Source organism: Gambusia affinis, linkage group LG10 (assembly GCF_019740435.1).
Source record: "Gambusia affinis linkage group LG10, SWU_Gaff_1.0, whole genome shotgun sequence".
In the NCBI taxonomy this organism is placed as follows: domain Eukaryota; kingdom Metazoa; phylum Chordata; class Actinopteri; order Cyprinodontiformes; family Poeciliidae; genus Gambusia; species Gambusia affinis.
Window position 1 is genome coordinate 29,587,251 of NC_057877.1, and position 27,395 is coordinate 29,614,645.

The window sequence follows — 27,395 nt, forward strand, 5'->3', positions numbered from 1 at the left end:
GTTGGAGGTTAACTGGTTTCTATTATCTTGGTCTGAAAATCTTTTAAATTTTTGTCCATTTATAGCAACTAAAACCAGAATCACGGAGCTCTTATATTCTGCCTAGCAACAGAGCAGAAGGAAATGGGATTGGATGGAAACAGTGGACATTTTTTATTATTTTTTTAATGTTTCATATAAACATGAAATTTTACTTCTGATTTCTAGAAGGTCGAATAAAACAATCGCTTTCCATCTGCAGCAGGTTTTATTCCCACTTTAGAACTTAAATGTTTTTTATGTTCCGGATGTTAATCGATCCCAGTCTTATTTCCGCTCATCCCCACGTCTTCCCACGCCCTGTGATACCAAAGCGGGCTCGGTTCCGGTTGTGTAAACGTGAGGATGCTGTTATGGTGTGATAGTCTGGTTGCCTTGGCAACCTGGTTGCCGCAGGTTGCCGTGAAGAGCTTGAAAACATCCTAAAAGCTTATCCGGTTTTCTGCAGGTAAACTTTGAGCAAAGAAACTGCGACTCTGGGTGTTTTTCCAGCAGGATTCCGACTCAGGTTCTGGTGCTGGTTCCGGTTCTGTGGCCGCAGCAGCACGTCGGGCCGAGGCGGTGGAGCAGATAACAGCCCGGTTACTGATTAACAGAAACGATCCGAGCTTTGGCAAAAACACCTGCAGCTCTCAGATGTTTGTTTCAGACTCCGAGATGGGAAGAACCGAACTGACGTCCCGCGTGCTGGTTCTGGTCGGAACCGCGGCGGCCCAGACAGGTAGGCTGCTTCACCTGGACAGGTGGCCGGACGTACAGCTGCGGGTGGGATTCAAACTCTGAGGTTCTGAGATCCAATCCGGTAAAAAAAAAAAAATGATCTGAAGTCTAAAGTAGAAAACAGTTTTAGCGTCAAAATCTAAAAAATGGAATAAAAATAAAGAAACGTTTGATTTGAGCTAAAATATTTAAACTCAAACTTTTAACGTAACTTTGATCCAGGAAGAATCTTTTATTATGATCATATAACAATAAACCACAAACCAATCATTCATTAATCTGTCCAACCAGGAACTTAACAACTAAAAAACAGCAGAATATTTATGAGGTCCAGTTTGTAAAATTACACTGTAAAAATTCACAGCAATAATTTGGTTAATTTAGTTTTTGAGTTTCCAAAAACACTGAACTGAATACTGAATGAAGACCCTGATGATAGACAACAACTTTGGACTCGGTGTTCCCTCGCCCGGACGCGGGTCACCGGGGCCCCATTCTGGAGCCAGGCCTGGAGGGGGGCCCGGGCTTTTACCCATGGAGCCCGGCTGGGCTCAGCCCAAAGAGGAAACATGGGTCCCCCCTCGCATGGGCCCACCACCTGTGAGAGGGGCCAAAGGGGTCGGGTGCAATGTGTGATGGGTGGCAGCCGAGGGAGGGGGCCCTGGCGGTCCAATCCTCGGTTGCAGAAGTTCTTGGGACGTGGAATGTCACCTCTCTGGTGGGGAAGGAGCCGGAGCTAGTGTGTGTGAGGCTGAGAGGTTCCGGCTAGAAATAGTCGGTCTCACCTCGACGCATGGCTCTGGTTCTGGAACCAGTCTCCTTGAGAGGGGCTGGACATACTTCCACTCTGGAGTTGCCCAAGGTGAGAGGCGTCGGGCAGGAGTGGGCATACTTGTTGCTCCCCATCTCGGCGCCTGTACGTTGGGGTTTACCCCGGTGAACGAGAGGGTAGCCTCCCTCCGCCTACGGGTGGGGGGACGGGTCCTGACTGTCGTTTGTGCTTACGGGCCGAACGAAGAGAGGTTCTGTCCACTGACCACTACCTGGTGGTGAGTTGGCTCCGCTGGTGGGGGAGGATGCCGGTCAGACCTGGCAGCCCAAACGTGTTGTGAGGGTCTGCTGGGAACGTCTGGTGGAATCCCCTGTGAGACGGAGCTTTAACTCCCATCTCCAGCAGAACTTCGAACACGTCCCGGGGGAGGTGGGGAACATGGAGTCTGAGTGGAACGTGTTCCTGCCTCCATTGTCGAGGCGGCTCATCTGAGCTGTGGCCGCAAGGTTGTCGGTGCCTGTTGCGGCGGCAACCCTCGAACCCGTTGGTGGACACCTTCGGTGAGGGAAGCAGTCACGCTGCAGAAGGAGTCCTATCGGGCCTTTTTGGCCTGTGGGCTGAGCCTGGGGACTCCAATCTCTGGGGTCGAGGTCGCCGAGGTGGTCAAAAAGCTCCTCGGTGGCAGGGCCCCGGGGGAGGATGAGATCCGCCTGGAGTTCCTCAAGGCTCTGGATGTTGTAGGGTTGTGTTGGTTAACGCGACTCTGCAATATCACATGGACATCGGGGGCAGTTCCCCTGGATTGGCAGAGGGTGGTCCCCTGTTCAAGGGGACCGGAGGGTGTGCTCCAATTACAGGGGGGTCACACTCTTCAGCCTCCCTGGCAAGGTCTATTCAGTGTTTCCTGGAGAGGAGGGTCCATCTGATAGTCGATAGTCAGGAAGAGCAGTGTGGTTCTGGTTCTGGTTCTGGTTCTGGAACACTGGACCAGCTCTACACCCTCAGCAGGTCCTGGAGGGTTCTGGGAGTTCGCCCAACCAGTCTACATGTGTTTTGTGGACTTGGTTCGTTCGACCGTGTCCCTGGGGGAGCCCTGTGGGGGGTTCTCCAGGAGTATGGGGTACCGGGCTCCTTGATACGGGCTGTCAGGTCCCTGTAGGACCGGTGTCAGAGTCTGGTCCGCATTGCCGGCAGTAAGTCGGGCTCGTTTCCGGTGAGAGTTGGACTCCGCCAGGGCTGCCCTTTGTCACCGATTCTGTTCATTACTTTTATGGACAGAATCTCTGGACCAGCCAAGGTGTTGAGGGGATCCGTTTTGGTGGCCTTAGGATCAAATCTCTGCTTTTTGCGGATGATGTGGTTCTTTTGGCTTCATCAGGTCGTGATCTGCAGCTCTCACTGGAGCGGTTCGCAGCCGAGTGTGAAGCGGCCGGGATGGCGATCAGTGCCTCCAAATCCGAGGCCATGGTCTTGAGCCGGAAAAGGGTAGAGTGCCTTCTCCGGGTCAGGGGGGGTGTCCTGCCCCAAGTGGAGGAGTTCAAGTATCTTGGGATCTTGTTCACGAATGAAGGAAGAAGGGAGCGGGAGATCGACAGGCGGATTGGTGCAGCGTCTGCCGTCAAGCGGGCGCTGTACCGGTCCGTCGTGGTGAAGAGAGAGCTGAGCCAAAAAGCAAAGCTCTCGATTTACCGGTCGATCTACGTTCCCACCCTCATCTATGGTCATGAGCTTTGGGTCATGACCGAAAGAACTAGATCACGGATACAAGCGGCTGAAATGGGTTTTCTCCGTAGGGTGGCTGGGCTCTCCCTTAGAGAGAGAAGCTCAGTCATCCAGGAGGGACTCAGAGTAGAGCTGCTGCTCCTTCACATCGAGAGGAGCCAGTTGAGGAGCATCTGGTCAGGATGCCTCCTGGACGCCTCCCTGGTGAGGAGTTCATGTCCCACCAGAGGAGGGGAAACCCAGGACACTCTGGAGGGACGATGTCTCTCTGCTGGCCTGGGAACGCCTTGGGATTCCTGGGAACGCCTTAAGATTCCTGGAGGAGCTGGAAGAAGAAACTGGAGAGGGAAGACTGGGCCTCCCTTCTGAAGCTGCTGACGCCACGACCCGACCAGGATAAGAGGAAGAAGATGGATGGATGGATGGATGGATTAATATTCAAAAACTCACCAAGTTATTCCTTACTTTTGTAAATATCACTTCCAAACTAAACATTTAATTCAAACATAATAAGACGTTGAATATTTGCATCTGAGCTAAATATTTAATTTGCTAACTAAATATTTTGTCCAAACCAACTTTGAATTCTGCTAACTAAATATCTAGATTAAAACAAAAAATTTATTTTTCAAACTAAATCAAATATTTAGCTTTGTTGCTACTTGGCTTGCTGATAAGTGAAAGTGGAGTTTCAAAATAAAAGCTGAGTTTTGTGGAACTCTTAAATTGAAAAGTTGCTAAACGTTTAGATTTTTGGCTCCAACCTGAAAAACACAGGATGGGCTTTTACTTTGAAAACTAAGCCGTTAGTTTGCTGTTGAGTTTTTACAGTGTAGCTGTAGATCTTTGGTTTCAAGAGTTAAACTGCAGCAGATCTATGAACAGATTTAAAGCAACCAGATCTGCTGCTGTTCACCAGGGAGTTCTGCCCACAGGTCGAAGGTCAGCAGAACCAGAACCGCTCCACTCTGACTGGCTAACCATAGTGACCCCAGTGACCTCTGACCTCTGCCTGCAGGTCAGGCCAGCCTCCCGGAGCGGCTGCTGCCCCAGTGGCTGACGGGGATCGTCGCCGTCTGTGGCTTCCTCATCCTCACCTTCATCGCCGCGCTGGTGAAGAAGGTCTGGTGCGAGTCCAGCAGGTCAGTCACAACTCGTCTTCATCACTTCATCTTCATCGCCTCTGTGGAGCAGAAACAGCCAGACAGCTGAGGCCCAGTTTGATTGGACTAGACCACTCTTAGCAGGACAATGTTTCAGATGAAGCCGTCTGCTGATTGGTCAGCATGAGCTGCTGGTGAAACGTGTGTGTGTGTGTGTGTGTGTGTGTGTGTGTGCGTGTGTTTGTGCGTGTGTGTGTGTGTTTGTGCGTGTGTGTGTGTGTGTGTGTGTGTGTGTCATCAGCAGGAGCTCCAACGTTGACGCCGCCTTCGCCGAGATCAACCCGTACGAGAACAACCTGGACGGCCTGAGGTGGAGCAGCTGCTGTTTCAGTTCAGCCTTTAGTTTCCGACCAGAACAGAAACGGTTTACCGCCACCTGCTGGCTGAAGGCGGCACAGCAACAAACCAGTTCAACTTCCTGCTAACTAATTTAGTTCATTTTAGTTTAGGTTTTAAAACTCATTAGTTTAGTTCTTTTGATCAACGTTTTTATTTTAATTATTGAAATATTTTTTCTTCTAATGTTTGTGATTTTATTAGTTGAGCTGATAACTTTATAACTTTCATCATAAAAGGACTAATAATTTGGAGAAAGTTTCTTTCTACTAAAATATCAGAAATATTAAAGGAAAGCTGAATATCTGCCTAACTTCCTCTGATCGGTGGTTAGTAGCGCCACCTTCAGCCTCCATCCTGATCCAAAAGAACCGACCCGACCCGGTCCGGTCCAGGTGTTTTATGTTGGACTGATCCGACCCGGTTCTGTTTGCAGGCCGAGGAGCAGCCTGGAGTTGGAGAAGGGGCAGTACGAGACTCGGCTGGAGCTCAGCAGGTAGGAACCGAAGACGAGTTGCAGCAACCTGCACGACTCGGCAACTCGTAGAGACTAGGGACTTGGAGAACGGTCAGAACCGCAGCAGAACTCTGGGATCAGAACTTCATCAGAAGAACTAAACTAAAAAACAAAATGACTCCAACTCTAGTCAGAGTCCACAGAGTGAAGATTCATTTGATTTATTCAAATATTGGAGACCCAACAGGCCGGAACCGGTCCAGAGGTGTAAAAGCTCTCTGAGGAAACGACCGGAACTCCTGCTCCAGTTCTGACCAGCATTCCTCCCCTGGAGAAAACCTGGTTGAGTTATTAGCATTAGGACGTTAAGTTAAAGCCTCAGCTGCTTGTTGCTCAGAAATCTGGAGCTTTAAAGCTGTTTGTGCTGCAGGGCCAGAGACGGCAGCAACGTTTACGACAACGTCATCGCCACCGAGGAAAAATCTACGGCCATGTGACCGGCCAGCAGGCGTCCCATTGGCTCCAGCCTTCCTTAAATCAGAGTTTTATCTTCCTGTTCATCATGTGATCCAGTAACCCATAGCAACCAGGTCCCTGTAGCTGTTCCAGATGAATCAGTTATCTGAGCGGTTAATGATTCATCGTTCAGTGAAAACACAATGAAATGTTTCTGTTCTGTTTTGTAATAAACTGTTCTGATCCGACTCCCGGCGTCTTCCTGAACTTCACAGCATCCAGCACCGCTGAGATAAAATGTCCCAGTCAAAGTCCAGACCTGAGTCAGCAACCGAACATCAATGATTAATCAAGGTCATGTTTCCTTGAAAACCTTTAAATATCATTTTTATCACCAACTATTCAATTCAGTTTCACTTCCTTCCAGGAGATTAAAAGAAAAATAAATATTTTAAATTTGTCTCAAAATTACAAACAGAAAATTGATCAAAATATCAAGTGAAATGATGAAGAGTAAACTGATCAAGTGGAGCGGTTCCGGTCCATCACCAGATTTACTGGTCAGAATCAGAACCACTAACCAGTTAGCTTAGCGTTAGCAGCGTTGTTTCTGAGCTGCTGCAGGTTAAAATGTTTCCTAATCCTAAATATGTGCTTTAGAAAATAATTCCACATCAAAATCACATCTTTTGTCCCTTATATGACAGCAGGCTGACAGAGGGGGAAGACATGCGGCAAACATCACCGGGTCCGGGAATTGAACCTGTGACGGCCGCGTTGAGGACTGAAGGCCTCTAAATGTGGGTCGTGTTTTCCCCTACATCAGTGGTTCCCAATTCCAGTCCTCAGGCCCCCTGCCTGCATGTTTTAGGTGTTTCCCTTCTGCCACACCTGGATTGAATCTTTGGGTGATTAACAGGCTCCTGCAGGACTTGGTGGCTGCAGAAGACGTCATGCAATCATTTGAATCAGCTGTTCTGGTGTAGAGGCACATCTAAAACATGCAGGCAGGGGGGGGTCTGATCTACGGCCCCACATCAAAATATTTAGTTTGAAATATTAGTTTCAACAGAAAGTTTAAAACTTAATCAGAAGAATTAATTTAATGCAAATTGAAACAGTTTAAAGTTCTTGTTTGTCCCAATAAACAGAGAAAGTCTCATTTTATTCAGCTTTATTCATTTTCCAACTAATCATCATTTAAATCTCACCATAAATCATAAACATTTTCCAGAATCATTTGACAACGTGACATGAAACTAAAACGGACCCGTTTCAGGTTCTGATGGGATGCGGCACAAAGTGGAACAAAAACACAGAAATCTGATTATTTCCAGTGGAAACAACAAATAAATGAAGACTCAATATTTGTGCACATGACTTGATATGTACATTTCTGCAGACTGTTTTCCCTTTAGCTCTCTACTGTTATGCTAACAACAGGTTAGCTTTAGCTTCTAAAGAATGCTAAACATTTTAATAAATCTTCCTAAGCAATTCAAAATCCATAACTACAATTTCAGTGTTTCAGATTAACAGTAAAATGTTAGTTTGGCCAGTTTAGCTACGAAGCTAAATTTGAATCTTGTGAAATATTTAACGATGCTCTTTAAATGTTTTGTGAACATTAAATTAGAAACCTTTACGTCACTGATTGAGTTTGAGTGGAGATGAAATTATGCTAAACTATAAAATTGAGCATATTTGTAGAACCAAGAGCTAACACAGCTAGCCTTGCTAACTGAGCTAACAACATCTTGTAAAAGTCTGCCTTAGCTTGGTTTAGTTTATTACGGACAAAGCTAACACGTTAGCACAAATCAGTTGCACAAGCATCCAGGTTTTAAAGCAGATCAGCTCTAAACTCCAAATGAGTCGCATTTAGCTGCAGGCATGATAAAAACATTTCTACAGACTGAGGCAGCTTTAAAATGTGGAGATGATTTTTCCAGGAAAAGTTCAGCAGAATGAAATAAAGGCTGCAGGCGGTTCAGGAGATTCAGTTTCTCAGAGGAAAACTTCAAGCTGCTCTGGAAAGTTTGACCACCATCCCGTCTCTGCTCAGCTGGGAAAACGGCCAAGAATATTCCAGCTACGCCTGAATGTTTACCGGAAAACTGGGCTGGTGTTCTGGGAAGTTTCACATCCAGGAAAACCTTCAGGGAGTTTTGAGTTTCTCCAGATCTGCTTCTCTGGGTTTGGAAATTTATTTTGGGATCATGAGGAACGTCAGTCTGCAGCTTTAATATGGACCTGGAAGACACTGCATCTGTTGTCAAGGCAACGGGCACCATGCCAACAACATCCTGAGAGCCGTCTCCATGGAGACGGACAAACAAAAACGCTCAGAGGAATCCTAGAAATATATCGACTGCATGAGATAAAGTAATGGATTGATGAACGGCACTTTGGACCCGGAACAGAACCAGAACCGAAACCGAAACGTTTGAGTCTCCAGACGGCAGGAAGCCAGCCGGATCCGCAGAACCAGAACCGGGACAGGAACCAGAACCCAAAACAACCTCTTCTTGGCTTTCCAGAACTTTTGAGGCTTTTCTGCAACCTGGTGTGACATCATTGTTGCCGACCAATCAGACGGCTCCGTGCTTAGCTGTGGTGCTAGCGTCACGCTGCTGCATGCATCAACACTGGGAACACTGGGAACACTGGGGAAGTCTGAAACATGCTGGGAATGATCCGGACAGAACCAGAACCTCAGGAGAAAGGTTCGACCCGAGGAATGAGAGGCGTCTCCACGGAGACATGGTTAATCCGTTCTCATGATCGGACCGGCTGACCCGGGTCCGATCCGATGGAAACGAAGCGAACCTGCAGGAGGACAGGCTGCAGTCCCCACTCTGACCACCAGGTGGCAGACTGCTGCTGCTGCTGCGGTTCACTGTGGGCCGGTCCAGGCGCCGCTCCGGGTCCAGAACCAGACAGGAAGTTGTTCCACTGAGAAGCTGCAGAGGAAAGAGCGCATGTGGCAGCTGGGGAGGCGCCTGACGGGGGGCGGAAACAGAGCGGCGGCTGACCCGGATGTCCGGGTCAGGACAGGTCAGGACGTCCAGGTCAGGACAGGACGTCCGGGTCAGGACAGGTCAGGACGTCCAGGTCAGAGCAGGACGTCCTGATCAGGTCAGGACAGGTCAGGACGTCCAGGTCAGAGCAGGACGTCCGGGTCAGGTCAGGACGTCCAGGTCAGGTCAGGACGTCCGGGTCAGGTCAGGTCAGGACGTCCAGGTCAGAGCAGGACGTCCGGGTCAGGTCAGGACGTCCAGGTCAGGTCAGGACGTCCGGGTCAGGTCAGGTCAGGACGTCCAGGTCAGAGCAGGACGTCCTGATCAGGTCAGGTCAGGTCAGGACGTCCAGGTCAGAGCAGGACGTCCGGGTCAGGTCAGGACGTCCGGGTCAGGTCAGGACTTCCAGGTCAGGTCAGGACTTCCAGGGTGACCGTCCCCGTCTGCTTCTTCAGGATGGTCACTGCTTGCTCATGGGTCACTGCCTGCAGACTCTCGCCGTTCACCGACAGAATCTGATCGCCGCGCTTCAGACGCCCGTCCACCGCCGCCGCGCCCTGAGACACGGAGAGACAGGTCGGTCAAGACGGACGGAGGTTCTGAGGCGACCCGCGGACCGGCCGGTTCTGACCTTACTGAAGACGGTCTTGACGTAGATGGGAAGGTCTCCGTGCGGACTGCCGAAACCGCCGACGATGCTGAAGCCCAAACCCTCACAGCCTTTCTCCAGAGTGATGCTGCGGGACCGAGGACCACTGGGGTCAGAGGTCAGAGGTCAGAGGTCAGCTTACCTCCACCTGGGTGTGTGTGTGTGTGTGTGTTCTCACTCTGACTCAGACGGTGTGTGTGTGTCGCTGCGCGCCGTCAGGCTGCAGCTGCCGCTCAGATTCTCCACCTGAGAAGCGATGGCGCCGATGTTGGTGTCGGCCACCACCTGAAGACAGCAGACGGGTTTCAGGTCCAATCAGAACCGGCTGATCGGACCTCAAACACGTCCAGAGAAGGGATGGATTCTGACCGGGTCAGAACCAGACAGCTACTAGAACCAAGACCATGTCTGGACCCGGAACCATCTGCAGTAAATGGTCCAGTTGGACCGGAGCGACTCTAAAGGTTCTGGTTCCACAGGTTGACAGGTCCGGTTCTAGCTGCTCTTCACGGTCTCTAACCTCTTGGAGAAAATGACATGAATGTTCGATCTGTATTGTCTTTTCACCACGACCAGAGGTGGTACCGGTTCTGATCCGAGAAGAACCTGAGGTCAGAACCGGAGAGGCTGACCTGCAGGTGGACGTCTCCGTAGCTGTTCTTCAGCATGGCCACCACCTCGCTGTGGGACAGACCGTCCACCGGCTGCCCCCCCACGCTGACGATCCGGTCCCCCACCTGCACACACAGAACCTCAGGGCAACAGAACCGACCCGGCTGCATCTAGCAGGACCGCCATGTTTTCAGAACAGAACCAGACTGAAGTCCAGAACCTGGGCCAGCCAGCAGGAAGATGGACCACCAGGAAGAACCTGTGAGGGTCTCTGCCATCAGAACCCGGTGGACTGGGAGGGTCCGTCACGGTTCTGGATGAAGAGTACCACCAGAACTCTAAAGGAGTCTCCAGGTCGGTCTCCCGGTCGGTCTCCAGGTCGGTCTCCTGGTCGGTCTCCTGGTCGGTCTCCAGGTCGTTCTCCCGGTCGGTCTCCAGGTCGGTCTCCAGGTCGGTCTCCAGGTCGGTCTCCCGGTCGGTCTCCTGTCCTCCTGCTGTCGTCCATTTGTGAAAAATCTGGGTGTGATTGTTGATCCTGTTAGATTTGATTAGCATGCTAGCGCTGCTATCAGAGCCGGTTCCTCCCAGCTGAGGATCCTGGCTAAGATAAAAATCTTTTCTTCCTCTGCCTGATTTTGATCCAATCATTCATCAGGTTCAGATTATTGGAGCAGAGCAAACAAAATGCTGCAGCTGGTCTGCTGACCAAAACCAGGAGGCGTCAATCTGTGACTCTGGGTTTGCTAACCGTTCACTGGCTCCCTGCTGCTTTAGGGTCCAATTGAAGGTCTTATTGATAGTTTTTAAGTGTTTTTGGGTCCTTGGTACTGAAGGAGCTCCAGCAGCCCTGCAGGTTTTACCGTCTGTCCCTAAAGCCAGGATGGAAAGCAGACAGAACCTCTCTGGATCGTCTCCCTCTGGCCACTAAACTCCAGACTGAAACTCGGCTAAAGAGAAAAGGAGGGAGCTAAAACTCTAGATTGTTTGGATTTTATTCACACTATTAACTTTTAGAATCTGACAGTTTAATATTTGGCTTCTTACTTTTACTAAACTTACTTTTATTTCTATTTTAATTTTATTTGACTTGATCCCGACCAGAACTTTTATACTGTTTTAGAACTTTATAATGATGCTCAGATAAATGCTGCTGGTCTGGAAAAAACTCCTTTTACTTTGTTGGCTGATGTGAGATCCAGTCAAGGTCCACCAGATGGCTTCAGAACCGGGTCAGGTCTCAGTTTAACTCAGATAGTTTGCAATCTAAGCTGGTTTGATCCAAACCACAGCTCAGTTCAGTCCACTTTAACCCAAATCCAGTCCGTTTTGTATAAACTCCGGTTTGTTTTGCTGGATGTGAACTCTATTCGACCTCTGACCTCTGACCTCTGGTCCTCTAAACCAGTTAGAATGTGAACACCAAGCGGACCAGAGCCCGCTCCGAAAGCAAGAAGAGGACTACAGAACAGGGCATTCTGGGTAAATACAACCAAAGCTAACATGCTAGCCTAGCGCTAGCAGCAGACATGACTGGTGGATTTTAGCCGAAGCCTAAAGTGAAATCCTGCAGCCGCTACAATCTTCCATCTAGTTTCGGTTTGGTGAAGGAGGAAGTCGTTTCGCTCATCGTGTTTCTATCAACGGTTTTTAAATCGTTTCCCAGCTTCAGGTGGTTTTTGATTCTCAGAGTTTAGAAGAAGCTCTGATGGTTTCCGTCTAGCGTAGCCAACATGGCCGACCGTCGGCTCGGTCCAACCTGCTTCCTCTTCCTACAGATTACTGAAAAGGTTCTGCAAGGTTCTGTTCCAGGTGGGTTCTGGTCTGATAAACAGGTGACGGTTCCGACCGGAACCAGAACTTCATGGATGAAGCAAGCAGAAATGGACACCGGCTCTCCAGAAACAGAACCTGTTGATCGGGTCATGCCGAGTTGTTCTGGAGCGGAACCAGAACCGGAGCGGCGCTCACCTTCAGCTGGTGCGTCTTGGCGGCGACGCCGTTGGCCCGAATCATGGCGATGAAGACGGGGACGTCCCCCAGCGGGCTGCCCTGCCCCCCCGCCACGCTCACCCCCAGGGAGTCGCCACTGCCCTGAGTGGGTCAGAACCAGAACCAGAACCTCACTCAATCACAGGAAACCAGAGGAGGTTCTGTCTGCTGCTCAGTGATCGGACCCAGGTTCTTCTTGTTGGTTCTGGTCAACTGGATGGTTCAGAACCAACAATGTGGGTTCTGGACAAATACTGGGTTCAGATCGGGTTCTGGACAGCAGAACAACTTTAGATTTGAGTCAGAACCACTTTCAGACAAATTTGGAGGAGGAGGGCCCGGTACTGGTACCGGTACCATTTTGTTGGAAATGGATCAGAACTTCTGTAGGTTCTGGTTCTGAAGATAAGCCCATTTATTTTGGTTCTGATCCCTGTTTGGATTTAGGGGGGTTCTGAAATGGTGAGTCCAGTACAGCTGGACCTCGTTTGGACCAGAACCAGATCTCTGAGAAGGTTTTCCTAAAGTTCCTGAAGTCCTTTGGATCAGAACCAGAGGTTCTGGAGAAGATCCAGTTGGTTCTGATGGTTCCAACCTCAGAGGTCCAATCAGAGAGCAGCAGAGTGAGAACAGGTTCTGGTTCTGAAGAACTCAGGTGTGTTGTGAGACGACGTTACCCTGGTGATCTGCACCGTCCGGACGCCTGCGAACACACACACACACACACACACACACACACACACACACACACACACACACACACACACACACACACGTTTCATTTAGAAGAAAAGTGTTTATGATTCTCAAACATGATATTGAGAAACTGAACATAGTGATTAAATTTAAGGTTGTCGACTTTGATTACACTATTTTTGCAGCAACAGAAACTATGAGTTGTTTTGGGTGCAACCAGGAGGGCAAATCAGTTCATAATCGCCCTGAAAAGGTTCATAAAGAGACTCTTCAGTTAAGAAAAGTCCAGAGCCAGAGGGAGGGAGCTTCAACAGAACCTCAATGTCGTCACTTCTGCTGAAGAGAGCAAAGAGTCAAACGACACAAGAAGGAATCCAAGGAGAAATGGATGTTGATGACATCCATACCAAAACTAAAAGAAAATCTAAGGAATATAAAAGGGTAAAACTTAAAAGGACTCAGTTAAAGGTTTCATCGGATCTGTGGCCGTATGTCTTGGACACTCGGGTGAAGAGAGGTTCTGTCCACTGACCACTACCTGGTGGTGAATTGGCTCCACTGGTGGGGGAGGATGCCGGTCAGACCTGGCAGCCCAAACGTGTTGAGAGGGTCTGCTGGGAACATCTGGCGGAATCCCCTGTGAGACGGAGCTTTAACTCCCATCTCCAGCAGAACTTCGAACACGTCCCGGGGGAGTTGGGGAACATGGAGTCTGAGTGGACCGTGTTCCTGCCTCCATTGTCAAGGCGACTCATCTGAGCTGTGGCCAAAAGGTTGTCGGTGCCTGTTGCAGCGGCAACCCTCAAACCCGTTGGTGGACACCTTCGGTGAGGGAAGCCATCAGGCTGAAGAAGGAGTCCTATCGGGCCTTTTTGGACTGTAGGACTCCGGAAGCAGCTGATGGGTACCGGGGGGCGAAGCGGCCCGGGTGGTTGCTGAGGCAAAAACTCGGGTGTGGGAGGAGTTTGGAGAGGCCATGGAGAGAGACTTCCATACGGCTTCGAGGCGATTCTGGTCCACCATCCGGCGTCTCAGGAGGGGGAAGCAGTGCAGCACCAACACTGTCTACAGTGGGGATGGTGTGCTGCTGACCTCAACTTGGGATGTTGTGGGCCGGTGGGCAGAATACTTCGAAGACCTCCTCAATCCCACCAACATGCCTTCCATTGTGGAAGCTGAGCCTGGGGACTCTGGGTTGGGCTCTCCAATCTCTGGGGTCGAGGTCGCCGAGGTGGTCAAAAAGCTCCTCGGTGGCAGGGCCCTGGGGGGGGATGAGATCCGCCCGGAGTTCCTCAAGGCTCTGGATGTTGTAGGGTTGTGTTTGTTAACGCGACTCTTCAATATCGCATGGACATTGGGGGCAGTTCCCTGGATTGGCAGACCGGGGTGGTGGTCCCCCTGTTCAAAAAGGGGGACCGGAGGGTGTGCTCCAATTACAGGGGGGTCACACTCTTATGCTTCCCTGGCAAGGTCTATTCGGGGGTTCTGGAGAGGAGGGTCCGTCTGATTGTTGAACCTTGGATTCAGGAAGAGCAGTGTGGGACGATGTCTCTCTGCTGGCCTGGGAACGCCTTGGGATTCCTGGAGGAGCTGGAAGACGAGACTGGGGAGGGAAGAAGCTGCTACCCCAAGACCCGACCGGGATAAGAGGAAGAAGATGGATGGATGGATGGATGGAAAGAGTGGGAGAGAAAGTTGACTGTTTGTTGACTCAGTTAAATGGTTATTGAGTCAAAGGACATCTGATGGATTAAGGGACACTGAAGTATAGAGACTTCAAAAACTGGTGCAAAAAAGTAAAAAAAAAAGGCTGATAAGAAAATGTATTTTCTTTTTTCTATGGATCTTTTTTATGTGATTATGAGTAGATTTAAAATCTCATCTTTGAACATTAATGGTGCGAGGGATGTGAAGAAAAGGGGCTGTGCATTTTGAACTTTTCAAATCTAAATGTAGCTTTTGCTGAAGAAACTCAGGAATGTTGATAATCAGGTTGATTGGAAGAAAGAAAAGGATGGAAATCATAAAATACTGGTCAGTCAATTTCAATACTGTTTTGTTAAATGATGGTTGTTTTAAAAAAGGATTTTCTTTTTTTTGGAAACAGTGGAGACTCATGAAATGTCAGTTTATGTAGGAACAGCAGTGGTGGGATGTCGGTCAAATTAAAATTCAGCACTTTTATAATCAATACACATACAATGTTACAAGAGAAATGGTGAAATTACAGACTGAAATCGTGGATGTTCAGAGTTTTTGTGAGTCCAAAGGAAAAAGCTGCTTTGGCTGATCTGTTGGGCTCAGAGCAGGGAGCTCTGCTACCTTCACGTTGTCAAAGTGTCTCTGAAATTAAAGCTCCCTCAGAGAAAAATGGACAGAATCGTCTCGTTCATTGGCTTCGTTCTGAAGAAGAGTTGACAGATCCCACCCAACTGCAGAAAAGAGCTGTGGACTTGTTCTCAACGTTGTGTGGCAGCGAGTTTAGAGAAGACTCTGGTGACAGAAGAGTTTCTTAAGGACTTGCCCAAGGTGTCGGACCAAGACAAAGATTTTATATGTTGGCCTGTTTGATCTGTCCTCAGTAACAGGGTGGCAGAGGGAATGTTAGGCCTTCCTGTCACAGAGCTCTTATTGCTAAGAAGGTGATGTTCATGAAATCAGGACTGGAGACACTACACTACACTGACTACAAGATCTTCTCAAAGGTTCTGGCATGCAGATTGAGAAACGCGATTGATCCAGTTATACATGTCGATCAGTCTTACTGCATCCCTGGCAGATCAATAAGAGAGAGCATAACTTTAATTTGAGATTATTTGGACGTCTCTAATTTATTGGGTTTAAACTTTGGAGTGGAGTGGAGAACCAATATTTATGGAAGAGTTTGAAAGCTTTTGGTTTCTCCTCTGGGTTCATTGCCAGGATTCAAACCTGTTATTGTGACGTTGAAGGTGTATGGAAAGTCAATAGTGGTGAAAGTCACCTTTTAATGCAAAGAGAGGAATTCACCAAGATTGTGCAAAGTCAGGAATGTTTTATTCTTTGAGTATTGAACCTTTATTATGTCAGATCAGGAAAAGGTTGCAGGTGTAAAGTTAAGTGAAGTTTCTCTACCTTTCCAATTTTCTGCATATGTTAGGATGACCAATCAGTAGGGTGACCAATCAGTAGGGTGACCAATCAGTAGGATGACCAATCAGTAGGGTGACCAATCAGTAGGGTGACCAGACGTCCTCTTTTTCCCGGACATGTCCTACTTTTCAGACCTAAAAAAATGTCCGGGGGGAATTTCAAAATCGTCCGGGATTTTGGTCAACTGCCTCAAAACACATTACATATCTTACAGTGCATTGTGATTACATTGCCACTCCGTTCCACTACTCCATTCCAGGTTTCTCTGTATGTACTTTGTCAGTTGGTAAGTGGACAAAACAAAAACCTAAATTACCCGATGAATTAAAGAGGCCAAAAACAGTTTTAAATATTTGGGTGTTTATTTGGGGGTCAAATAGAGGTCATGAAAAATTCGGAGGGTTTTATTGAACTGATGGTTAAAAAAATGTTTTTTATCTTACAGAGGCTGCAAACTAATTATTAATAATCTGGTTGCTTCACCTTTGTGGCATCATTTATCTGTTCTTGAACCCCGCCAGGACTTTTGGTAAAATTACAGACTATTATTTTAAATTTCACTTTGGGTTTTGTTTTTACCAGAAGAAGCAGGACGAGGTTTGATTCATGTAGAAAGTAGGAAAGCAGCTTTCAGATTACAGTTTTTACTGAGGTTTTTGTATGGTGATCAAAATGTTTTGTGGAGAAAAGTTACAGAATGTTTTTTCTTTCAAAAGTTGGCAATTTAGGTTTTGGTAAAACTTTATTTATTGTTGACCTTTTAAAATATAATGTGAAGTGTTTGTTACCTTTTTATGTTCGTGTGTTAAAATCTTGGAACGTGTTTGAACTGGTTCTTACTGGAACCGTTTGGGTTCAGTTTGGGACTAAATCTGATTTCTGAACTGCTGGTGAAAAGAGACGTGGTTCCACTGAAACTCTGCTCCAACTTGTTGCAGCTGAAATGGATGGTTGGACATCCACTCTGCGAACTGTAGGAAGAATGCTGGCAACGTTTCAGCAAATGTTACCAGAAGAACAAACACTCAGGATTTAACGGCCTGATGAAGCAGCAGAAATTTTCTTTAAGCCACAAATGAAAGACCTTGAATGTCCTGGACATTTTTTAGAGGAAGAACTGAATGAATGGACACTTTTGGATTCTGTGGATGGAAAGATAAAATATATGAAATGTGTTGAAGCTTTGAACAAAGTAAAGTTAAAAGATAAAAAGGATACTCCATTTTTATAAAGTTGGTTTTGAGGTGAAACCTGAATAAGGATTAATTTATAAGACACCAAAAATGTTGCCTGGTATTATTGCGGCTAATGCTTTTGTTTCTATTATTAATCCTGCTGTTCACATTAATGCCCCTTTTGTTTACTAAGAGAAACGATCTTTCATTGTTTTGCACAATGTTTTAATTAATGGATTTATTTACATTACTAAGAGACATTTGGAAATTGTTTTGAGAAACTTTCACAGAACAGTCTTTATTTTTGGTTTTTTATATGACAATCTCTCTCTGCTCCCCACCTGAGCTGCTCTCGGAGCAGGAAGTGATGTCGCTACTGGTCTTGGCACTGATTGGCTCAGGGGTCATCTGGGGGTCGGGTGAGGCAGGTGGTGGGGGCGGAGCCTCAACACCTGAGCTGCTGATGTTGCTCATCTGGAAGGAAGAGAAACATTTGATGGCTTCAGTAACAGAAACAGCAAAAAGAATCCAAAGCCAAGAGGATGAATTAGTTCCTGTTGTCATTAGAAATCGCTGCCACTTCCTGTTGTTTCTTCTCCTGCGTTTCTGCCTGCAGTAACATCCTGTTGGTCAAAACTCGTGATGCAGTTTTACAGAAAACAGCTGGGAAAATTTTTCATAACCATGACGACCAGCAGCACCTCTGTCACATGAAGTTCTGGGTGTGAACCTGATCCGAATCAGCGGTTCTGATCCGGTCCCAGAAACCCACCTGGCTCCCCCCGGTGGTCAGTCTGGAGCACATCCAGGAAGCGGCTTTGAGGCGGCCAAGCTCCAGCTGGACGGGTCCACGGGCACACTGCAGAACCAACAGAACCACAGGGAAGCGGGTCAGAACCAGAACCAGCTCTACACATGAACTAGAGTTCTGGTTCTTAAACTGGTTCTACTGAACAGAACCAACCCTTCTTCTGCAACTGGACCACACCAGCTCCTCCGAACTGGGTCACACCTGACCCAGTTCGGAGGAGCTGGTTCGGGTCCGGTCCTCCTGGGGGCAGGTCAAAGGTCATCAGAACTCAAACGTTTTATTTCTGTGAATAAATTCATGAAAACGTTTTGTTTTATTTTGAGCCTGATAAAAACTACAGGTTAAAGTAATCACTTCCTCTTCCTGGTTCTGTCCAGGACCGATCAGAACCAGAACCGGCAGCTCCTCCTTCATCCTAATCCTCACCTTCAGCATGGCGGCCACGCCCTCCTGGGACGCCCGTCTCGTGTCCTCTCCGTCCACCGACAGGATCTGGTCTCCCTGCATCAGCCGTCCATCCAGCTCAGCGGCGCCCCCTCTGACCACCTCCGAGATGAAAACGCCGCTGCCGCTCCTGAGACACACACAGTAACACACACACAGTGACACACACAGTAACACACACAGTGACACACACACACACACACAGTAACACACACACACACACACACAGTAACACACACAGTGACACACACAGTGACACACACACACACACACACACACACACACACAGTGACACACACAGTGACACACACAGTGACACACACACACACACAGTGACACACACAGTGACACACAGTGACACACACACACACACACAGTGACACACACAGAGGTCAGTAGAACTCGGTACCGGTACCGGTACCACCGTTCACCCGGTGCCACATTTAGACACTTCCTCTGTTTGGGCTCAGTGGAACCGGGCTGTGGTTCTGGTCCGGTTTCCCTACAGAGTTCTGACCCGGTTAGCTGACAGGTTGTCGGACCTCTTGCCGGCGATGCTGAAGCCCAGTCCTCTGCCGGTCTTCTTCTGCAGCTCCACCCGGAACCGGTCCAGGTTCTCCTCGTCCCGGAACCGGGCCTCGTCCCTCAGAACAGTCAGCCGGACCTTCGCCGGCGTCTGACGCAGGGCGGCGATGGCCTCCTCATGGGACGCCCCGCGCAGATCCACGCCGTTCACCTGGACACGGAGCCGAGCGTCAGCCCAGCAGAACCGGAACCAGAACTAGAACTGGCAGCCGTACCTCCAGGATCTGGTCTCCGGCCCAGAGCCGTCCGTCCCGGGCCGCCGCTCCTTCCTCGTACACCTCATGGATCACGATGGCGTTCTGCAGGAGAGACCGCGACCCGTTTGAGACCCAAACCGGTTCTGTTCAGCCCGACAGAACTAGCTGTTACCAGCTGGGTGTCTGTTCCTCCCACGATGCTGAGCCCCAGTCCGGACCGACCCTTGCAGATCTCCAGAACCGTTTCTTGACCCGGAACCACGACGCAGTCAGACGGGTCCGACGCGGGCGACCCAGAACCGTGGATGGTACCTCGGCTACCGGACTGGACCTCGGAGCCGACCAGAGGAGGAGAATCTGCCGACTGTCGGCTGGAGCTGCTGGACTGGACCTGGATCAGAACAGAACCATAAACTCGAACCAGAACCGGCTGCAGGTTCTGGTTCTGTTCTGATCAAGGTCCTGCGTAGTTGAAACTGGTTCTTTGGGTCTGACACGGGTCGGTTCTGAACACTGTTGTCTGGACCTAAGTTCGGTCCAAACGTTGGTTCTGGTAAATGTACGGCGGTGCAGGAAGCGCCACATTCGGGCGTGTTTAAAACTGGTTCTGATGGAAGTTAAAACGGATCAGAACCTTGTCAGAACCGCTGGTGGAGAAGACCAGGTAGCTTGATGTTACACAAGCCGGTTCTGATCCGACCCGCTTCAGAGGCCCATGGTCGGCTGTCGGTACCTGGAGCTCCGGCGGCGCCCTGGCAGCCTGCGGATCGCTATCTGTGGCGTCGCTGAGCCTCTGAAACACAGAACAGGACGGGTCAAGGTTCTGGTTCTGGTCGGTCCTCTAACTGGACTCTGCAGGATGAACCTGGGAGTGGGCGAAGGAGGCGGAGCTTCTCCGGACCGTCCTCTGCGTCTCCACCTCTGGCCTCTCGGGGGCGCCGTCACTCCGAACAAACCCGTTGGTCGGGTTCTGGTCCTGTTCAGCAGAACATGGGTCGGTTCTGACGGACGGGTCAGGTGAGGGACAGAGCCGCTCAGAGGGGGCGGAGCTTCCGACCTGACCCAGAAACACAGAGGCGGCCATGTTTTTACATCCATCTGAACCCGGTTCTGATTCTGCCTCAAGTTCTTCTCCGTCTGTGACCCTGTGGCTCCCCCTGCTGGAGGGAATCACCACCGCAACCCTGCAGGTTCTGGTTTCTGACTCTGACCTTTGACCCCAAGAACCCGATGGCATCAGAAGATTTCTCATGGATGTAGTTTAATGTGTTGAAGTGTGTGTGAATGTGTGTGTGTGTGTTCACCTCCAGGCCAACCAAGGTGAGGGTGGGCGGGGCGGCGGTGGGCGGGGCGGTGGGCGGAGCGGTGGGCGGAGCAGCAGGAGGAGCAGCAGGAGGAGCCGTTAAAGGAGAAACAGCCATCTGGTTTAAAGCGTCATCGTTTCTAGAGACATAGAAAAGGAAAGTGAAACCAAACAGCTGCTGGTGTTTCTGCAGAAGAAGAAGATGAAGATGTTACAGAACCGCAGCAGAACCTCATCGTCGTCACATGACGAATCCGACCAATCAGGTCCCTGCAGGCCGTTTCTGGGCGGGTCTTGTTGACCATAAGGACTGCAGACGGTTTCCTGGTTCAACGTTAAATAGCAGTTCCTCCTCCTCACCAGCAGGGGGCAGAACCAGAACCAGAACATGCACACTAGGACATCAGAACCTACTGATATTTTCATCCTCCAGGTCCAAACAGAACCACTCAGAACCATGTTCTGGGCCAAACATTGTGGCGCTGAAGTTGGTGTCTGCTTCAGAGGCGAAATGGATATTTTGCCGTTTTTAAATGGATCAGAACCTGAACAGAACTTTATTCTGACCCGATTCCATTATGTCTGATCTGGTTCCTCTCAGCTCAGCTGCTGGTTCTGCTGCGGATCTGACTGGATGTTTGGGTCTAGGAAGGTTGTTGCCATGACGATGGGCTGTGTCTACATCTGATGGCTTCTCAGCTACAGAAACCAATAATCAGGTTTTCCCAGCATGCCTTGCACTCCTACCTGAGCAGGATGAGCTTCACCTTGGCGGCGGCGGTCTTAATGATGGCTGACGCGTTCTGGTGGCTCCGCCCATACAGTATCTGGTTGTTGATCTGATGGACAAATAGGTCACTGATCTCGTTAATCAAACCGGTCCAAACGGGTCAGTCAGGAGGAACCTGCTGAACCTACACAGGTGATTTCAGGTGAGGCAGAAGCCGCTGGTTGGCACCTCCTCACCTCCAGCAGCTCGTCTCCCACGTGGATCCGTCCATCTCTGGAGGCCGGCCCGCCGGGATGGAGGCCCACCACGAAGATACTCAGCCGGGACCGGTCCCGGTTTCCCGCCAGGCTGAGACCCAAACCCTGCCGGTCCTTCTCCAGGTCCACACACAGCAGCTCCCCCTGCAGGTCGCCATAACGCTCACAGCAGCGCTCTGCAGCGGACACAGCAGGAGAACGCGTCAGTCACCAGGGCTGCTGGTGGAACCGAGGTCCAGAAGGGTCCAGTCCAATCCTCACTGCGTCTCGCAGGCAGACGGAGCTGAAGGGCTGCAGAGCACTGCTCACTCAGGGCCAATCAATCAATAATGATGGTGATGATGATTCTTCATCCTAACTGAACTGAGCTGCTTCATCAGGTAGAAACAAACCGCAGTTTCACACACACACACACACACACACGTTTGCGCAGCTATCTGTGTGTTTTGACTTCCATTCGTTTCTACAACCTAAACCTTTTCCTAACCAACCAAAACTCACATCTTAGTCCTAAATCTGACCCCTGACCCAAAAACAGCGTTTCCCTTTGTGGGGCCCCACAATGTAGTGTATGCCAGAAAAATCATTCCCATAAGGTATTAGAAACAAACGCACACCGACACACAGAAGGTGTGGCCATTTTTGTGGGGACGTTTCATTGACTTCCATTCATTTACCTTAAATCAGTGGTTCCCAAAGATTTTCTGGCCCCCCTTGGATTACAATAAAATTCAATAAAAAAAAATAAAATTCAACATCATTAAACCAGACATAAATCTTTACACACATTTTGTTTTCAAACTGCACTGAAGTTTATTTCACACTTCAGGTTGCAACAAAACAAACTACAAACCGTCTTTACACTGAAACACTTTTGTGTAACATTTTTTTCCCCATTCAGCCACGCCGCTTCCTGCGCCCCCCCGAGGGGGAGCACCACACACTTTGGGGACCACTGCCCTAACCAAAACTCAGTTCACACCGAAGCCCTAAATCTGACCCCTGACCCAAAAACACTGTGGGTCCCCACAAAGTATTAGAAACAAACTCACACACACACACACAGGGAGCACGGGACGGTGATCTGCTGACCCCAACCCTTCCATCACCATCTGGATGCAGCTCCACCTGCAGAGGACCGGTTGTGGTTCAACCTGTGGCTCCGATCCAACTGCTGTCCCTGCCATGCAGCAGGACGGCCAGCAGGACTCCACAGTCCAGGAGGCTCGGTGTGGTTCCAGCAGCTTTCCTGATCAGAAGATGCCAAGGAGCCCACACTCTAGGGGGCGCCACTAGAAGGAACGATTCTGCACAGCAGCTAAACTAGCGCAACTAGTTTGAAATCTTTTTCCTGTTCACTAAAAGTAACTTTTTCCCCTCCTCCAGGGGGTCTTTGTGGCTCTAGTGTCCCTTATATGACAGCAGGCTGACAGGAGAGAGGGGAAGACATGCGGTAAATGTCGCCGGGTCCGGGAGTCGAACCCGCGACGGCCGCGTCGAGGACTCAGGGCCTCCAAATATGGGTCGCGCTGTCCCCTACGCCACCAGGGCCGGCCAAAGTAACCAACTTTTAAAGTAAAATTTTAATGACTTAATTTTTACTTTTATTTGTTTAACATTTCACACTGGCAGCTTTACTTGTGTTTGATTTAAAATATTTTTCAGAGCATTATTTTGTACCTCTGGTTGTTAAACATTATAAAAGGTGATTGATCAGCAGAACTGAATGTTAAATCACATCAAAACATGAAACAAGTCAACGAGTCACCTCATTACAGAACATATAATCCTTACTGGAGTTCCAGGCAGCATTCAGTTTCACAGTCGTATATCTTTGGAAAAAGCTTACTTACCAAGTTAGTCTTGAAGCTAAATACTTAGCTTCAATCTAATTAGCAGGCTAAGTATTCAGTCAGCTAAAGCTGAATATTTAGCCTGCTAATTAAATGGGGAAAATGACTGAAATTTCCCAGTGAAAAATGATTCCGTTTCACTTTTGATTTTCCGAACGGCAGCCCATATTCATCGAGTTGGAGACCACACTACTATCTGTAAACAGAAACAGATCCACCAGAACTGGACCAGAACCCTTCGCTTCAGATAGACGGGTAAGAACTTCGTGGAGGTGGTATCATGCTGTGGGAGATAATGTCTTGGCTCACTTTGGACCCATTGGAACCACTTGAGCCTCATCTGATCCCCGCTGACCACCTTCAGAATCTGAATCTCTGGGGAATGGTTCTAACAGCTTGTTGGATCTGGACCCAGAAGAACTGAGGTGGTTCTGGAGGTAAAACGGGCTCCAGCTACAAGCTGTACCTAATAAAATGGCCAGCTGTGAAGCTGCAGAGAGAACACCTTTAGCTTCCAGGAGGTTTCTGAACTCATGGAGCCGATTTAGAGTCTCTCACGATGCATCAGAACATTCTGAAGAGGTTCTGCTGCAGCGACCCGGTTCTGCTCTGCAGTTCTCCCGCAGCAGCTAACAGATCCACTCTCCTCCTGCAGCAGAACCTGAGCCGCTGCAGCAAGCAGGGACAGGGCAGCGTCCCGACCCGGTTCTGCTGCAGCGGCAGGAAAGGTGACCTCTTGCACAGAAAGCACCAGAACAGAGAGAGAGAGAGAGAGAGAGCTCACTAACCCGGCGGCAGCATCGTCCATGCTCCGGTCCTCAGACTTCGACATAAATCCACGGGAGTGACAGTGAGTGAGTGTGTGTGTCAGTGTGTGTGTGTCAGAGCTAACGTCTGCTCTCCTCGTCGGGTCGGCTGCAACACGCAGATCACCAGAAAACGATTCGTTAGTGTGAGTCAGCTGAGCCGCTGTGGAGGAGAGCAGCTCTGCATCCCACACCCCTCCCCCTCTGCATGCCCCCCTCTGCATGCCCCCTCCCCCTACAGATGCCCCCTCCCCCTCCCCTCTGCATGCTCCCCCCCACAGGAGAATGTTGGGGTTGGACGTGATAAACCCAGCAGAACCAAAACCCACAGAGTCGATGGTTCTGATCCAGGGATTCATTCTGACTTTAATACCTTCAATCCTCTGGTCCAAACAGCAGACCAGAACCAGAACTTCCCTCACCAAGCGGGTCAGATACCCGTGTGGACCCAGTATTCTGTCTGAGCCTGAATGAATCTGAAGACGCATCAAATTTAATCTGAACTTTATTAACAGATTTTAGATCCAATCCTCAGAAACCATTCAGAACCAAAGCGGGTCAGAAAATCAGGTTCTGACCCATTTATCAGATTTAAGATGTAGAATCAGTTTGGATGGAGCATCAGTGGCAGCAAGTAGGAAGGACCTTGATGAAGATCAGCAGACAGAAGAAATCAATCCCAGAGGGAAGCATCAGATTCCAGCAGAAACCCCATCCCAGTAAAACCAGCAAGGAGACCAACTGCTCCCAGTAAAACCAGCAGCGAATCAGCTGCTTGCATCAAAACAATCTCAGTCAGCAGCCAGAAAACCCCAGAGCCCACAGCCCCGCCCACCCGGCTCAGACGCCCCAAACCCAAACCAAGCGCACCAAGACCGGAGCACAGACAGCGAGGAAAAGCAAAAGACTCGACTAGCAGAAACGTCGACTCCCGAACGACGACTAGGGACCGGACGGAGGGACCGCTGGCTCATACGAGTCCTGGAAGACACAAACAGGTTAACACTCACACGAGTCCCAGAAAGCAGGTCAAAGGTCACACCAGTTCTGGAAGACAGACTATGAAGAGAACCGGAGACACTCGGACCGAGACATCCAAAGATGGAAACCCGGTTCCCATGTTCCCCATGATCCGACCCGGAACCAGGACCGGATCTCTGTGCAATCCCAACAGAACCAACATTTACACCAGAACCCGTCTGACCCGGTTGTCCTAGTCAGTACCACAGCACCACAGCTGGTCGTGTTTCTCACCTTTGACCTTCTGCAGGTGAGCAGTCAGCTCCTGCTCTGATTGGCTGGGAGGCCTGTAGGGTGGGGGCTCTCTGAGGGGGGGCAGGACTGCCTCAGGTACCTGTGGGGGGTGGGGCAGGAAGACATGTGATTGGTCGAGAGGGCCACCTGACCTCCATTCAGGAAGTGAGGTAGAGAACAAACAGGAAGTTCTGATCCAGCTTCCTTCTGATCAGGACCTCCTGCAGGGTTCTGGAGCTCTTTCTGGACCCAAGACGGTTCTGACCCAGGCAGAAATAAAGCCTGGATCAGAACTTCTGCAGAATGATGCTGCTGGTTGTGACCCGAATTCTGCTCTGAGTGCTGGTACCAGCGGATCTCTGCAGAATCCGACTGGACTCACAGTACCGACGGAGTAAAACGGGTCAGAAGTCCTGCTGAGGCTGAAGAACCGACCCGACTGAAAAACTTCATAATTTCACTGTTTGTGTGATTTTATCCACCAGGTGACGCTTTCCAGAAACAAGAGTTTCATTTATTGACGTGTTTATAACAATAGTACGACTAAAGCCATTTGGGAGAAATAAAACAGAACCAGGAAACTGGGTCGGCGGTACCACCATGCGTATTCTAGCAGAACAAAGATCCAGATAAAGACTAGGATGAGGAACAAACAGGAAGAAACCCGGCCTGCTGCCGCCCCCTGCTGGATGCGTCTTTCTGAGGCTCGGACCTTACCAGAGGATCGGTCCGCTTGGCTTTGTGTTTGCTGTAGCTGGAAGCTGTTAGCGACACCGGCTGCAGCACAAAAACAAACAGAATCAGGTCAGAAACTGTCACTACAGAACTCTGACTCAGCATAAGCACAACCAGACCTCATCAGAACAGCAGCGAGGGATCTTATCCTGTGGCTATTGTTAGCATTGCACAATATCATTAGCATGGTGTGGCTCCTGTTAGCGTGGTAGCATTAGCAGGGTGCGGTTACCGTTAGCATGGTAGCATTAGCAGGGTGCGGTTACCGTTAGCATGGTAGCATTATCAGGGTGCGGTTACCGTTAGCATGGTAGCATTAGCAGGGTCCGGTTACCGTTAGCATGGTAGCATTAGCAGGGTGCGGTTACCGTTAGCATGGTAGCATTAGCAGGGTACGGTTACTGTTAGCATGGTAGCATTAGCAGGGTGCAGTTACCGTTAGCATGGCAGCATTAGCAGGGTTCGGTTACCGTTAGCATGGTAGCATTATCAGGGTGCGGTTACCGTTAGCATGGTAGCATTAGCAGGGTGCGGTTACCGTTAGCATTGTAGCATTAGCAGGGTGCGGTTACCGTTAGCATAGTAGCATTAGCTGGGTGCGGTTACCATTAGCCTGGTAAAATTAGCATGGTGTGTTTAGTATTGATATTAATGGGCTGCACAGTGGCTATTAGTTGCAGTAGAATTACTGTCAGGACTCATACTACTGTTATTATGCGTTACCAAGCTAAAATTAATATTAGCATGCTACCTTTAACATGCTAAATTTTGTTAGCGTGACATCAGTGCCAATATTTAGCTAGCATTAGCATATGGCAGGTTCCAACTGTTTTAGTTTATAACTTTTCCAGATTAAATTTTTATGAATTTCATTTTAATAATTGCTTAAATTCCCAAGATTTCCAAGTCATTTAATTACAAACGGCAGCTGAGCTGAGTCTCTCCTCCAAGGCCAACTCCAAAGCAGAAGAATGAATTCGCCAGCCTTCAAACATAAATTCAGTTTCTGATTTCTGAATAATTTCTGACCCACACCCGAAAAGTTCTGGTGTGACATGTTTACCCGCGGCGTCGCCGATAGGCTCTGGACGATGAAGACAACCGGACTCGGAGCGGATTTGATGACGCTCACCGCCTCCTCATGACTCGCTGCTCGCAGGTCCACACCGGACACCTGAGGAGAAACCAGAGCTAGGACCAGAACCGGAACCAGAACCAGAACCAGAACCAGAACCAGAGCCCTACCTCCAGGATCTTGTCTCCGGTCTTCAGGCAGCGGGTCTGGGCGGCCGGGCTGCCAGCCAGAACCTGCTTGATGAAGATTCCCTTCAGCTCCTCGCCGTTCTTCAGACGCTTGATGACGTGGCGGCCGCCCACGATGCTGAGGCCCAGAGACTGGCCGTCCTCTGGCCACACCTCCACCCTGAGGCGAACCGGGCCAGAATCGGGTCAAGACCGAGACGGAGAACCCAGTTCAGCAGG

At 49.5% G+C, this 27,395-nt stretch overlaps 2 protein-coding genes across 7 annotated transcripts in view; one reads left to right on the plus strand and one right to left on the minus strand.

Moving 5' to 3' along the window:
- Positions 1-346: 346 nt before the first annotated feature.
- pdzk1ip1 (PDZK1 interacting protein 1) lies at positions 347-5,913 on the plus strand. Its single transcript, XM_044128525.1, has 6 exons — positions 347-487; positions 689-760; positions 4,272-4,395; positions 4,658-4,726; positions 5,189-5,248; positions 5,640-5,913. The coding sequence occupies exons 2-6, from the start codon at positions 697-699 to the stop codon at positions 5,704-5,706; spliced, it is 384 nt and encodes a 127-aa protein (XP_043984460.1). The 5' UTR covers positions 347-487; positions 689-696; the 3' UTR covers positions 5,707-5,913.
- A 909-nt stretch (positions 5,914-6,822) lies between these two features.
- patj (PATJ crumbs cell polarity complex component) overlaps positions 6,823-27,395 on the minus strand; it is a 46,852-nt gene continuing 26,279 nt past the window's right edge. For 5 of the 6 annotated variants that reach the window (XM_044128518.1, XM_044128521.1, XM_044128516.1 and 2 more), the window contains exons 26-46: positions 27,159-27,336; positions 26,977-27,087; positions 25,896-25,955; positions 25,179-25,278; positions 21,197-21,441; positions 21,026-21,117; positions 20,280-20,418; positions 19,841-20,032; positions 19,709-19,768; positions 19,148-19,366; positions 18,994-19,077; positions 18,736-18,929; positions 18,176-18,323; positions 17,711-17,797; positions 17,280-17,412; positions 12,613-12,638; positions 11,915-12,037; positions 9,967-10,071; positions 9,513-9,619; positions 9,317-9,440; positions 6,823-9,242 (exon numbers count right to left, since the gene is read on the minus strand). In XM_044128518.1, the coding sequence (XP_043984453.1) occupies positions 9,096-9,242; positions 9,317-9,440; positions 9,513-9,619; positions 9,967-10,071; positions 11,915-12,037; positions 12,613-12,638; positions 17,280-17,412; positions 17,711-17,797; positions 18,176-18,323; positions 18,736-18,929; positions 18,994-19,077; positions 19,148-19,366; positions 19,709-19,768; positions 19,841-20,032; positions 20,280-20,418; positions 21,026-21,117; positions 21,197-21,441; positions 25,179-25,278; positions 25,896-25,955; positions 26,977-27,087; positions 27,159-27,336 (2,674 nt within the window). In that variant the 3' untranslated portion in view covers positions 6,823-9,095. The remainder of the gene's footprint in view (positions 9,243-9,316; positions 9,441-9,512; positions 9,620-9,966; positions 10,072-11,914; positions 12,038-12,612; positions 12,639-17,279; positions 17,413-17,710; positions 17,798-18,175; positions 18,324-18,735; positions 18,930-18,993; positions 19,078-19,147; positions 19,367-19,708; positions 19,769-19,840; positions 20,033-20,279; positions 20,419-21,025; positions 21,118-21,196; positions 21,442-25,178; positions 25,279-25,895; positions 25,956-26,976; positions 27,088-27,158; positions 27,337-27,395) is intronic. The other variant, XM_044128522.1, reaches the window with a different exon arrangement.

What these genes read in the sequence shown, in the direction of transcription:
- pdzk1ip1 (XM_044128525.1), top strand. Translation starts at nt 697, where the DNA reads ATGGGAAGAACCGAACTGACGTCCCGCGTGCTGGTTCTGGTCGGAACC. An exon ending in GTCTGGTGCGAGTCCAGCAG is followed by an intron (nt 4,396 to 4,657) that starts GTCAGTCACAAC and finishes GTGTGTCATCAG; the next exon opens with CAGGAGCTCCAACGTTGACG. An exon ending in AACAACCTGGACGGCCTGAG is followed by an intron (nt 4,727 to 5,188) that starts GTGGAGCAGCTG and finishes TTCTGTTTGCAG; the next exon opens with GCCGAGGAGCAGCCTGGAGT.